At 39.8% G+C, this 15,055-nt stretch overlaps 1 protein-coding gene across 1 annotated transcript in view; it reads right to left on the bottom strand.

Annotated features, from left to right (window-relative positions):
- Positions 1–13,696: 13,696 nt before the first annotated feature.
- Positions 13,697–15,055, bottom strand: part of MRPL32 (mitochondrial ribosomal protein L32) — a 1,535-nt gene continuing 176 nt past the window's right edge. The window contains exons 2-4 of the mRNA XM_009708188.1: positions 14,995–15,046; positions 14,552–14,733; positions 13,697–13,951 (exon numbers count right to left, since the gene is read on the bottom strand). Of these exons, the coding sequence (XP_009706490.1) occupies positions 13,697–13,951; positions 14,552–14,733; positions 14,995–15,046 (489 nt within the window). The remainder of the gene's footprint in view (positions 13,952–14,551; positions 14,734–14,994; positions 15,047–15,055) is intronic.

The following is a 15,055-nucleotide window of genomic DNA, read 5'->3' as shown; positions in this document are numbered from 1 at the left end:
GCAATCATGCTTGAGGTGCCTGTGTCCCAGCCTCGATGACAGCAGAAGGGAACCTTCCCAGCCTTCACCGTCACACACCAGTAAGGCTGATGGATGTGAGTTCAGCTCGGTGGGAGGTGACTTGGGTCTCTATCGGCATCTGCCTTCAGTTCCTCTGTGTTCATTCTCCCCGTTTCGTTCAGCATCCTTTTTTGGCTTACACATTCTCCATGATTCAACCCAAGTTTTCTTATTCCCAGTGCTTGCTTTCTTCACAAGTCTTGCAGGTTTTGTGACCTGCAATATATTTGGCAGCTGGCTCAGTACAGACTCATACATGACTTTACTGAAGAAGTTTAGTCTGGTCTAGTTTTGAGGGGAAGGTCAGTACTACAGTAACTAGCTGAACTATAACAAAGTACAGTGCCCTATGTAAATGCACCTTGCCTCTGTTTTATCTCAAGCTGGAGAGGTAAAGACCATAAGCTGATCACAAAAGAAGCAGGAAAGGAGAGTTTTGGAAGAGAGGGAGTTGAGGAAGTCATATAGTTTATTTGGGAAACCTGTGTAATTGCCTGAAGCACTGCCAATATTTGCTTTCAAGATTTTTGTGGGTCAGATTTCCTCTGCAAAGGCAATTTTAGCTCTGCAACTGGTCAGAAATGACTCATACGAGTCACTTTTCCACAGTTTCACTTTTCCACTTTGTTCTCTGTTTAAAGAAGTTCTCAGAGCCCTTGTTGGCATAGACAATATGATGTTTGTCTTTATATACCTCAGGTAGGGTCGGAGGGGAAGCTTAGCTTCTCCTTATGTCACCTGTCCCGTCCCTTACCAACTCACACAATCACAAAATAAACCACATTTCACCTGCTTTTAACTGTCTCTGGCAACACTTGTTCGTTCATTATCAAACACTATCACTGGCATATCTCAGGCCATGGAATAATTGCTCAATAAATTAACTTCACCACTTTCCCAAGAGGATCTGGACTGGACATAAACAGTCTGTTGGATATTCAGTTGTTGCAAACCGTTCAAAAAAGTTAAGTCAGAACAAACAGAAAACCGAAACAGGCAACTGGAGAATATAAGTGAAATTTTCAAAGCAGCCTATGCCTATGAAGGTACATTCCTGGGCCGTTCAAAAAAGTTAAGTCAGAACAAACAAAAAACCGAAACAGGCAACTGGAGAATGTAAGTGAAATTTTCAAAGCAGTCTATGCCTATGAAGGTACATTCCTGTTTATTTTAATGTGCTTACACTGCTTAGGTTTTTTTAAAATTCCACAGTATTTTGTTTCATTAAGTTCTCTCAACTTCTCCACATCTTTTCACTTCTGCCTTCCTCCCATGACTACAGGCTTCCCCATGGGTTCTGCCCAACATAGGGGTTTCTTTAGCTATGAAATAAAACTAGGATCCCCGCCCCAGCCACACTGTGATACTAGATCAAATGCCGCTTGGACTCTGCTTCAACAACACTGGCAGAGAGAAGCCTACTTCTGTACTGGAGCAACTGGAGGCAGAACGGATGGTCCTCGTTTTGCTTCTCTGCCCCAATGTTTTGTGAAGCAAAGGTTATACCAACAGTACCTTATTAATACAATCTTTCTTCCTCTCCACAGGAAAAAAAATGGCAAAACCAAAAAGACCCAACCAAAACCAGATAAGCGGCAAAATATAATGTAAGGGGTAGAAAAAAAAAAAAAGTAATTCCCTGGGAAATGCCATCTCCCGTTAACTATAGTTGTAAATCCAAATTTAAGGAGGCAAAGCAGGAAAAGATGCATTTTTTAGTTTAAGGTTTTGTCCCATAGGAGCTGGAAGAACTTGAACAATAGACACCCATCACAACTTCGTGACAACATAGCTCTCACCTGTGGAATGACTAAATCCCAGAATTAAAGCAAGCATTTACTAGACTAAATAAAATCCCGTCAAACCTGATTTCCACAGCTGGATTATGCCTTCTTAGACTACAGCAAGATAGTCAAGATTAGCCAAAGTCTTTCAAAAAGGAAGCCCACCTAAAATAACCTTTGCTTCATTATCAGGCCTAACTTTACCGAGCTGAATTATATCTTTGTCACAACCAGTCACAACCCTGAAGAACTCTGCTACACATAGGACAAAATTGTGAGCTCCTTATCTCTACCTTAGAGGAACTCCAGGCAACCAGGAAGCAGTTTCACTGTCTGTATTAATCTTTGCAGTACAGAGGCTGCTAAATTTTTTGCATACAATAGCTCAGTATTTACCCAGAGCGGTATGTAGGGGCATGACCTTGCCTTTAAACAGGAGCTTACCACTGCTACTACAGATAAAGTGGAAGATGAGAGCTTTTTTTTCCCTGTAGTGTCAGAAGTCAGTCACCTTCCACAGCTGGGTGGTTTTGCTGAAGACTCACTACCCATATTCACAACTACTGCGCTGGTGCATCAGCTATTTAACGGAGGGAGTGGGAGCAGGTTCTAGGTAGCAGCTGAATTTAGCTGTGACATTTCATTTCATAGTGAAACAGATTTCTCTTTTGCTAAGAAAGTGCTCACATGCTCCCCTCAACTTTCGCCAGTTTAATTACACCTTCAATAATTCAGTCAGTAGTTGCTCAGTCTTCCTAGTTGAATTATTTAGTAGAAGAGTGGAAAAACCCACAACTGAGCATGTGAGACAGAGCACTCTAGGAATGTGGCTAGGGTTGGGCACATACAACATCTGGGAGAGCGAGTCCTGGAGCGATTCTCCATCTGAGCCTAAGCTCAAATCTCCGAACACACAGGATTTCCCTTCTTCCCTCTTTGCCTTTGCGGTTTTCCTTCTTAGTAACACTTCCCATCGCCTTTCCTGAACAAAGCTTTTGGGTGTCCTTGTGGCTTCTCCAGTAAACTGTCTTTTCATATGCTGAATGGAAAAGTCAGCTCCCAAACACACTTCAAGGCGAGACTTCAGAAGAACAAGGAAAGGTTTGTTTTCAGGAGCTAGGGAAGAGCATAAGGTATCTCAAACTTCAGTGCAGGTAAAGATAAGGGTTTCATACAATAGCTAAAGATAAAAAAGAGGAATCCTTAGAAGAAAATATGGGAAGAAGGAACATCTAACAGATGGGTCAAAGATGTGGGAACAGTGAAACAAAGCTGATAGCTTCACTGAGACAAAGGAACATGGAAACCAAGAGGGAGAATGGATTTGGGATTATACATGAAATGGCAGAGAGAAATTAAAATGGCACTTTTTAACAATATAATTAACTATCCTAATTGAACCTTTCTTTCAGCTGCTAAATTTGCATATATGCTTCCCCTATTGATCCACATTTCTGGTTATTAACTTGTGACAAGGTCATCCACTTGAAAAGAATTTCTGAAGAAGGCAATGAAGTAATTAATTTCTCTGTTAGAGAACTTGTTTAGCCAATAACAGTTCTGAATATTTTAAGACAATCTTCCCCTACTGAGAAGAATATACGGAATATGTGTGAATAAGTAGTAGAAAAAACCTTACCCCTCAAGGAAAGTGGTGGGCTAATTAAAGCACTTCTCATACACTGATACAGTATTAAAAAACTAATTAATTATAAAATGTGGCTTTCTGCTGGCTTTGAGAAAGCCAGTGCATAAACTAATTGAAAGGTATTGCAGTCAGACACGCTACATGGCAAGCGAATCAAACCCATGCTGGTTATTATGGGATATACAATCCACAGCTGGTGGTGGTCCACAAGTAACAATCCGTGCTCTCTGCACGACCCTGTGAGATCAACGCACTTACGACAAGATTTTGGCACTTAAGATGAGATCTCTGCTTTCCCTATAGAGTACCAGCACTGAGTACTCTCCAGCTGTTCATTCCCCTTCCCCCTTCATACACATTTCCATACTGCTGCTTTTCTGATAATCCCCCATGGCCTCAGGACTTCCTCTGTAGCTAAAATAAGATATAAAGCCATATTAGTCTCAGCATAATGAGTGATGCATCAGACCTCTACTTCTGTATGCTGCCACTTTCTTTCCAGCTGATCAGAAACAGAAAAAATTGGATACACATATCTCTGGGTGAGCAAATAGAGAATCCTCCTCAGCATGAGCTCTTCATTGTTATTAGTGTTACGTATTGCTGCTGCTGGAGCTGTGCAGACACAAAGCATTCTTTTGTAGGAGCTGAATTTCACAAAAGCACAATGTCCTTTTCTTTAATGGAAAATACAAACAAGAAGAAGTCAACAAGGTACAGAGAGTCCTCCATATTTATTGACTATCTCGGGGACTGAATGCTGAAAGTAATTTGCACCAAGTTGTTCACCATTTCTTGAGCTTCGGCTCATTATTTTACTTTACTGGAAAATGACTGAGGAGGAGAGCAGGAACTGCCCCAGTCCAGGATTTCAAACTTAATATGGAGGAAGCCTGAGAACACTGCTTAACCTCTGCCCTGCATGAATTTATTTATTGCAAAATCCGGAGGGACTAATGGGGCTGAAAATATGGAACCATGCTTATCCCCATGTACACTGCTTAGATGAATAGTTTACCAAAGGTGAAATTAGCCCCATGGCCATACGCAGAAAATAGGAGGAGGGTACTAAGAAAATTGGGCTGTATAAAATGTAAGATCTTCTTTTAAGAAAGGTGTCCAACAGTTAGTGTTTCCTTAAAATTTGAAACGAGGAAAATAAGTGATTAGGTTGGGAAATCACAAGACATGCCAAAGCTATGCATATTTTGGCAGTGGGGTAAGCAGCACAGTGAAGTCCACCATGGCCAAATTATAATGCAAATGTCTAAATATTCAGGCACTGCAGCAAGAACTGCCCCGTGGATGGAGTCCAGGAAAGCAGAGCACCAAGCAGTCCATGGAAGAAAAATAGCTGGCAGTACCTGCAGCAGGAACAAGACTAAAAGTTGGTGCCTGGCCTGTCAAACATTCCCCATACTTCTATTTCATTGATGGAAGCACTATGGAACACGTCAAATAGCTTAAATTTAAAAATCTCAGCTCTATATTCTCTCCAGTAAGAGGAGCAAGAATGAGTAAGGGAGAATTGCTTCCTGCTGCACTCCGTCCTGTTCTCGGCACAGATCCAAGGATTTTTACGCCATGCCTAATCCAAGCCTGCTGTGGATGGTGGTGGCTGATGGGTGGAAAAGAGGTGCTGCAAGGTTCAACTGCCCTAGACTAGGGACTGCCTCCGCTCCCTCCTGCCTCCTCAGGACCTGAAAAGGTCAGATAGTCCATGCTTCCTTTGACCACCAGGTATGGTAGAATCTGTCTGCTATCATTTTAGAGCCACAGTGCATGGCAGAATCAGGAAAACACACAGACCACACAGAGGCATAACCTGCTGCAGCTGGCTGCGTACAACCAAACCAAGACATCATTTGTGCTGTCTCCATGAGGCTTTGTACTTGCTTGTTGTTCCCCAGCATTTTGATTATTTTCCACAACTACTCCTCTGAGACGGTCAGTGCTGAGCTGCTGTTAGCGTGGTGTAGTCTAGAGCGCGGGAAGAGATGATTTTCTGTAATGGCACACTGCATCTAGTGGCATGAGTGTGAAGAGCCTGAGAAATGGGTTATAAGCATCGTTATTTCTATATAGGGGTCCCCTCCGGCCTTTCTCAAAAGCTGAAGTGAGCACCAGTGCCCAGCAGCCAACATTTTGAAAGCACGCTTTGCAAGCAATACCCAGTCCACCAGTAAGGTAGACTTCTGCCTTCACCTGGCTTTTCTGTTGAATATGCCTGTGTTGGCATTCTGGTGATCTTCAGAATGAAGATGGCTTAGGAAAAAAGATTCCTGACAGAGCTCCATGGGAGTGCCATGAAATTGGTATTATCCCCATTTTGTAGACAGAAAAGAGAGGCACAGAGAGGGACAATTTTCTCCAATTATTGGCAACATACTCACTAAGGACCATGGCTTGTGGTAGCCACTTAAGGGAACATGCTCAGTGGTGAAATGTTAATGTCTATTACTTGACCTAAGTAACTATGGATTTTACTGTTGAAGTAGAGGTCTTGTAATTCCCATTTTTTTCATTACTTTTTCCTCTGCTTGCTCTATTAATGAGATCTACCTGTGGTCACAATTACACTGACTGCAGACATGCAAGAGGAATTCTGTTGGGACATGGATATAGTATGCCCAAAAAGTAGCCTGCCTGACAGTGCTCTCTACAGCTTTGAATTCAGCAAGGAACTTTCATCTTTTTTTTTTTTTTCCTCTGCAGGCTGGAAAAACTCAGTGAAACATATTTATCACTCACTGGTCATCACTTTTTCATTTCAGCTTTATCTTTGGAAAGAAAGGAATCCTGCTTAAAGTCTCAGATACTCCTTCATATTTCGCAGACCCAAATGTGGCTATAATATCTGTCAAAGAAAGATACAGAGTTGTTTGTTTGTTTTTTTTCGCTCCTTCAAGTGCTATATTCCTGATACAGATAGCATTCTTGAAAATCATATTAACAAAGCCAGTGTCTCTGCCCTTGGGAAGATACAGCCATTGCAATCAGGGTCATTATAACATCAATAAAATGAAAATAATTAAATTACTTTTGATCAAGACTACCTATTCTCAGTTGGTTGCCTGCTGAATCCAATAGTCACATAACCCAAGCACAGATTCAGGGATCTCAGCATCTGCCAAATCAGCAGGATGAGGAAGATACACTATGGTGGCTTGAAAGCAAAGTACATCTCTTTGATCAGAAAGAAAAGATTAAAAATGATTGCAAGTTCTCTTCCTTCTTATTTTTCAGCATGAAGTGTCTCAGAGGAAAAATGTTTTCTTTGAGAAGTGATCTAAACCAATCATTGGCACATTGGTACTGCTAGTTTTGCTGGTGAATGATCTCTGGATCTTATGTTCTTGGGTTGTTTTCGAGCAATTTAATTGCTTGTATTGTTTAGGTTGTGGGGGTTTTCCTATTAGACAGAATGTCTTGTATATAGCAGATAAAGAAGGCACCTTATTCCTGGACCAAAGGAATCTGATCTATGGAGGAGAAATCTTTTACTTCTAGGACTACACTTATTTTTAGATTCATACATTAAAAATTCCTGGGGACAGATCCTACCATTGTGGTCCAGCTGAGTCATACTCTTATAAATAACCCCACTGCACAGAACGGCTTTTCTTTTAGGGTAAGACACTGTCCTGCAGATGAGAAGTGATTGAGTCTGTTCCTTGGAAGCTTCCTGCAAAAGTTACACAGTTTTTCCTCCTGTTCTCAAGTGAAAGGAAGAAAAGAGAAGGCATCATTTAGTAATAAACCAGATTTCCAGCTTATCTGAAGAGCTCTGGATAAAGGTCCCCACGGGTCTACGTCCTAAAAAAATTTTTAGATACATAGTATCTTTGCAGCAGTTGACTTGATCAAAACACAAACCTAGCTAGATTAATGGCCACCGCAAGTGATAACTTATTATTCCCTAACCTGTGACACAGCAGAGAACACAACAGGCTGATAATCTGCAAATAGCTTCAGTTCCTTCCTCTGCCACTGACTGAGGATTTCACTTGCTCTTTCTGCACCTCAGTTTGCCACCTGTCAAGTAGGAATTGTGCCATTTAGCTTTCGCTACAAATTCCTAAGATGAAAGTGATGCATGATGGAGTGGTATTTGCTATGCCATCCGTTTCTGCAGGGCCACACACACGAGGACTTTGCAGTTACTCACTCAGTTGCACAATGCAGGTATGTTTCTTGCAGTAACTCCTGTTGTACTCCTCATATTACATACACAGCAACAGGATGTCTCTTAACTTCTACATACTGGCCAATGACCGTACTGTCTTGGTCTCCGACCCTTCCTACTTTTTCATAGTAACTTTGTGGTAATCTACTCTGTGCTGGACAAAAATATCTGAGAAGGATTCACTCAGGGCAAGAGAAATTCAAATGTCTCAGCATTCTCCTGAACTCCTAAAGCATTACATTCTTTGTTCATAAATGACCTTATCCAAAGGACTATGGCAGAGCTGGACTCACGGGCTCAAGTGATGTATCATGACGGGTGTTGGCAACTGACAGGCTTAATTTTTATTTCCTTGATTTCATTAAAAAAAAAGCTTTCATGATCTTGTCAGGTGACTTTGTAACACAATAGCTTGATGCTTTACAGCCTGCCTGTCAGTCACTTGGAATTACAATTTCCGTTAAAAGAAATTTATCAATGGCTTATTGAAGATCAAGGTATCATTTATCCAGTTTAAGAATGACAGAATTATATAAGATATCTTTAATTGGACTGAATCCTGATGCTATTCTTCAGAACATCTTAGATACTTTGCTTGATCTGATTATGACTGAGTAGCAACAGTCAAAAGATGAATGAGTAGGAACTTCTGAACTCAATATATTTAGAACAAACCTTTCCTACTGGTCTGTCAATTTTGAGCCTTAAGCTACTCGGTATAGCCCCTTTAAAACCACTATTCTTTGTATTTAATATTAATCCCAGATTATAAAATGAAACATACATCTTTCCAATAGCCTGCTCAAAATCCTTAGTTCCACCAGAAGTATTTCCCATAATGTGCTCTAGAGCTACGCCATAACGGAAAATAGAGCTGTAAGCCATAGTGCTAGACAAGCCGATGAGCCTGTGTGATGGGGCTGGGAATAGAAACAGCATCAGTCTGCCTTGGGAATGGATGTAAAAGCTACGTCAGATGTGTAAGTAGGAACTGACTGTCCTTCCTACACCACGACACACACTGCATTTAGTGTGCCTATTCCTTTTGAGCCTTGTGAGCTGGTCCCAAATTTAGGGCACGTAAAGGATTAATCAAGCTTACACCCAGGACATGTCAGACAGAACATGTCTATATGCTTGTGTACTGAGAACAACTCCATCAGAATCATTTTGTATAGAGAAAAGTCTGCGTACTTTCAAGACAACAAGGGAAACAGTCAGGTGCTTGTGTATTTGGATGATCAGAACACACTAAGTACATCCCAAATTTTCAAAATCATAGGATTGGTTTACAAGGCATGACACTTAAAAAAAATAATAATACAGGATTGGTTTTCTGCCTAGTGATTTTCTAAATCTTTGCTTCTTCATCTTTGACCCACCATCTTAGAACCAGGAAATCTGCTTTTTTTAAGGAAAAAAAAAATAAATTCACATGATCCAGGAGTGAGGCTTTAGAGAAATCCCTGCCAAATATTGTACATTGACAACTCCACAAAAACTTTTGGTTTGGGTCTTCTGCTCCAGAGCAGTTTCAGTTTTGCTTTTCATACATTTATCCAGCACATTCAATATGCAATGAATCTTATACCCTTTCTTCTAAATATGTATATTGTCCTCAACCAGGGTAATGTGAAATATAGGATGTTTGAAAGAAATTCAAGTATCAACTGATTAGACTCAATTTACTACATTCATCAAATGCAATCTTAGTTTTCAGCTGTAAACCCAATCCGGTTGGTATCCAGCAGTAGTTTCACAGGTACATGCTCTGCATTAAAAAATATCTATACTTGCATACATCCCTATGTCCAGAGTTTCAGTACGTTGGACCAAATTCTGCCTTGAATTATACTCCACTGACTTCAACAGAGTTTCCTAGGAATATACATACAGTAGGCTGCTGCATAGCCTACTTCCTTCTCGTTCCTTTAACTGATTTTCCTCCCATTTGGCCCCATTCTTAAAGTCTTTGGCAGGTTAAGAGTTAGGCAAATTATTTGGGAACAACTTGTATTTATGGATCCTCACTCACTTGTGTAAATTTCACAATGCAGTCATCTGAGGTAAAAGAAGGATGTTTGCTAATACCTTACTTAAATACTAATTAACAAGTAAGTTCTAAAGATACAGGTACCTTTATCACTCATGTGCTTCCAAAATGTTTTAAAACTTCGATGGAGCACACAACCTTCTGTTCCCTTCTGAGCAACTAATACTCATTTATACAACACATTGGGTTTCTTTTCTTTCCACTTCATGTCTGCTGTTTGCAAACTGATCCTTATGACTATACAAATTCAAGGCAGTTATACCTTGAAATTCATTGGAATGCCACCAGATCTATTATTTGCAGGAATTTCTAGCTGCATAAATAAAATGCCAACTAATGGAATATTCTAGGCATACAAAGCAACATACAAAGTCACCTGTAATTAAGAGGTGTAAAAAGAGCTGCACTATCTTGTTAGGGAAAAATGATAGGTACAACTGCAATTTCACATAATTCACATAGCAAAGAGCAGAAGTGCATAAATACACACAAAAGCCAGCACATTAGTTCTCAGCATGGACCTAATTACATTTAGTCAGAACAATGAATTGCAATAGATTAGTTTACTCCTTGTAACAACTATTGTATTTTTCTTCATACTTAGCAAATTTAGTCTTTTTGCAGATCTTTTGCTTACACAGGTGCAAATTTCTTCAATTTTTTTACTCTTTCCAATCTCACTAGTGATCTTTGGCTTTTGTTTTGCACGTACCAGAAAGCTACACTCCTCTGCCACCTAGTGCTTTAAAGAAGTGTATTTTATTATTAACTGCCAGCTCTCGCTGGCATAGGATGTTCAACAGAATAGATAAGGACTGTGCAGGAACCTTTTATTAAAATTTGCTTGCCAAGTGGGAGATTACAGAGAAACTTGGTTTATCAACCTCTATGGATATCGTCATTTAGCACTGCCAGAGATCACCCCTGTCTCTGGAGATTTTAGTATGATACAAAATCATTCAGCAACTTGCATCCTTGTATTTTAGGACATTACATAATTTTCCTGGTTATTTCTAAAATGCAAAAAAAAAAAATAATTCTTACATAAAATCCTTATAGAAGAAAAATATAATCAAATATAACATGTATTTAATCATATGAAATTTTCAGACAAAAAAGTGTGTCATTTTCAACTACTAGCAGGTTCCAAATGTATCAAAGTGAAATTTCCCTGCGGCATATAATTTTTGTTTTTAAATGGAATCTGGAGTCCAGCATTAGTAACAATCAGCTTGCTTTTTGTTAGTTTTAATTTGCATTGTTTTGAAAAGCGTATGTTTATATATTAGCACCATTACAATTTATATTTCTTTCAGAATTACATATAAACAGGGTTTATTTCAAGTAACAGACTACGCCACATGTTTTAAAGGAATTCTGGAATTTTTTTAATTTTTTTTTTAAAAAGTAATGGAGCTTCATATTGTCAGTGTTAATAAAACACAGCTACGAAAGTGAGCTTTCCTTTACTCTTCTTTTGAAGGAAAAGTCATTCAAACTGAACTGTTCTGACTCTCACTGAAGATAATTTCTTTTTTGGAAAAACAACTGGTAGTATATCAATTGCATATACAAATCTTCAGTATTTGTCAGTTGTTTCTAATTTTTCTTTTAGAGACTATGAATACCAGATATTTTAATGACTTGTTCCCTCCACATTACCCAGAAACTGCTATGAAACATTATCAAGCATCTCCTCTTGTCTGGATGGCACAAATGCAGTACTAACATAAGGAGTATGGCTGTGAAATGAATCATTACCTAACCGTGACCTGGCAAGTATCTTAAAATGTCTAGTGTTGACACAGCCTAACTTTACTCATGTTTTGCAAGAACTCTATTTGTAAAGTATCCTCATCGTTTCACTGATACTATAATTCAATAAACTAATGCAATATACTGCAAATTATAAGTATTACTCCATTAGCAGAAATCACATTCTCAGTTTAGAGAAAAATAGGTTTTCTTTTGTTTGTTTGTTTGTTTTTTTAAATAATACCTCCGTGTTTCTGAGAAATTAACCCATGACTCTCAACATCCCAGGCTAATTTAGCTTCTTTCTCTACAGAACCTTTGTCAAAAATATAAATATCTAAAAAGCAACCAAGACAGTAAGGTGTAATTCATCCTATAATACGTGGAAAAAGAAACAAAAAAAACCACCTCTCCATAAAATACATACACACCTTTCCCTTGGGACAATATATCTGTCTTATTGCTTGGCTAATCTCACCTCCAATATGTCAGTCTCATCCCATGCAGCTCTCTGAAAAGTAAGCTTTCCACTCTGCATCCTGCTTGCCACCTTTTATTGGCTTCTGTTCTGAATAAGTGAAAAACAGATACCACTGGAATAAACCGTGTTTGGATAAATCAAAAAGAACTTACGTTGTTTGCTTGGATACTGTCAACTAAATGGCATCAATTTACACTTATCAGCTTTCATTATTCTCTTAGACTATGGAGGAAATGTAACATCTCCGCTAACATCTATTTCTACCAGTTATGCTTCAGAACATGGAATCCAGGGCGAGCAAAGCAGATGCAAGCCCATTCCTTATGCAGGCGTAACTGGCTCAGCCACCTACAAATGAAGGCTGTTCTGGAAAGCGTGGGCCTGTGTCCTCCACTTCCATATTCCCATTGTCCACATTGCCACTTTTCTGACCCTGACAGAAGCCAAGCTACAGGAGGTACCCACTAAAAACCAAGCTGTAGCAAGCCAGGGAACAGTTCTCTGCCAGCATAGCTCCCTGACCCAGGACAGCACAGGAGCAGATACACTCAAGCGCCAAGGAAACACAGGGGCAACCGAGCCAGGGTTAGGGGCAGGCTTGCATTTTTTGGCAGCAAATTGCTATTAGACTGCCTGAGTCATAATATCAAACCATACCGTTTGTGTATTGAAATCCCAACCTAAAGTTGAAAACAGTCTTAATCTTAAATGCAATGGTGTTACTGTGTGGCTAAAACCAAAGTGAAAAGCTACAGCGAGGTGCTGTTACTGCACCACTGAAGAGTGCCAATGGACAGCGGAAGGCAGAGCTGGCCCCTCTCTGCAGAAAACTCAAGAAAGGGAGGCACCGCTGCTCTTTGTGGTTTTCCAAGCACAGGCTGACCACCCAGACTACTTAACGGCAACAGCTGCAAAGAATCAGCTTTGACCCTTGTCAAATTTACAGATTTCCAGGCATTACATTTCAATTCGCTGTTTCACTCAAGAAATCAAGTGCACTTTGAGGGGGGAAAAAAAAGGCTTTCCACATCCCTTTAACACAGAAAATTATTTTGTGTACTGACAACAGCAAGAAACACTTAACCTTCAGTCAGGTACAGAAAAAAATGCAAACGCTACATGGCAACCACTATTTTGTCCAAAACCAGGAATATCACCAAGTATCTCAAACAGCAGCATTGTGGAGAGATCCAGGCAGAGTCTGTTAAGAGACATGGAAAGAACCAGATAACTGTATCTTTCTCTGTAAATATCCTTTGTATGTAATCAACATTGGTTTTGAACTTTTTTTTTTTCCTTCCTCCCCTTCCAAAAGAACAGCAGCCAAAAACAGAAATGAGATTTCCCTGGGAAACTTAACACACTTTATTTTACATCTGTGAATGTTTTCCTTTTGTTAAGAAAATGTTACTTACAAAACCAGCATAGAACATTAGCATACAAATTATTCAGTGTACTGTACGCAGATGTCCCAACTCAAGGCAGAACCTGATTTCTCTTTAATTGTTGACTGCTATGATGTATCACTGAGAAGCATTTCCCACTGCATGCTATAAAAACAACACCCGATTGCAAAACCATGTGGCATGAGGTGCAATTCAAGCAGGCTTCCCAAAAATTCATAGATTTTCTGTATCAACATTGAGTGAACAAAATGAGGAAAACATTCTTGAAAACCATGATCTTTCTTGCCATAGCAACTGTTTTTGTTACCATTAGTTCTATAACATCAATTTTGAACAAACCAAGATGGACGCTTCCTGGCTCTTTCAATGATCCGCTTGCCTTCATCTTTTTCTGTGGGCTTTTCTCCCTCATAAAGGACAACAGTCTCTACAGTTGGAGCATTAAACGGTCCTCCTTCCTTTTTATGTATTTCCATCCTTATCAGTCGAGTTTCTGCTTTGACCTTTGCGTAACAATAGCCACAAAGGACATGTTTCTGTTTCAAGTTTCCACACTCAGGACAAACATCTATGTTCCTCTGAAAAAGACAGTGGAAAATAGGAAATTTTGTAGTTTGAACAACAGCAACAAAAGAAACAGGGAACAAATGTTACATGAAATACCAGAGAAATTCAATTGCCTTTTCAAAATTTATTGTTCTATGTAAAGTAATTTTTCTGTAATGTATCACTATTTCAAATGCTTACTACTAAAAATAGCCTATGAAGTCAATACCTAAATCATTGTGCCTATTGATGTTTGGAAGACTAAAGACCTATCAACTCAACTAGATGCACAGAAAGTATAGACCTTTTCCATTTATACTAGCTGTTTAGCTAAAATTAACATTTTGTTGGCTTGCACCTAAACTGTCACTGTTCATTTAACCACAGAGTACTGTCACACACAATGAATGTACCTGTTACAAAGTATTTTGAAGATTACACTGTCTTTTAAGTTTATTTATAAACAAATTCCAGAATGCTTTTTTTAGTCAGTATCGACCACTATAATGATACTGTAAAATAAGTGAGATGAAAAATGATTGGTATAAATCTTACTCCAGCATGCCTGTTTACCATTAACAAAACTATTTTCAGTGAATAAGGTGGAAAGCCCATGGAAATTTGGTGATTACCTTTACTTTTATAAGTTTATTGGGATTTCTTCGCCTGCAGCGGTTCACTTCAATGGTGCGCCTTTTCTTTGGAGCTGCCATCCACAAGACACTATCTAACAGGCTTGACATCTCATTACATTCGCTAGTGTCGCTTACTGGTTGTGGAAAAAAAGCCGGACCTTGGACAGCTAGTGCTGGTCCTGAAGGAAAAATAAAAGGTAATTCATTACACCCAACCCCCATTTTCGTGTACAGCCGAGGGAATTTGACACGGATGCTACTGACACCCCAAAAGCGAAGAGGTAAGAGCGGCTAGTGACGCCTCTCACCCCGTTCCCTCGCCGTCCCCAGGGCTGCGCGCTCTCCTGCTCCAGCCCCCTTCATCCATTCAACGGTAAAAATGAATCCCCCAGCACCGATGCTGCCCTCTCCTTCAGCCGAGAGATTAGGCCGGTACCTACCCCAAGGTGGGCTCTGGCCCCCGGAGAAACCCGGCAAGAGGCCACGCTCCAGCTGCCCCCC

This window comes from Cariama cristata, unplaced genomic scaffold, assembly GCF_000690535.1.
Source record: "Cariama cristata isolate BGI_N322 unplaced genomic scaffold, ASM69053v1 scaffold1519, whole genome shotgun sequence".
Taxonomy (NCBI): Eukaryota; Metazoa; Chordata; class Aves; order Cariamiformes; family Cariamidae; genus Cariama; species Cariama cristata.
The sequence above is the reverse complement of the archived record's forward strand: the minus strand, read 5'-3'. Positions and strand labels throughout refer to the sequence as shown.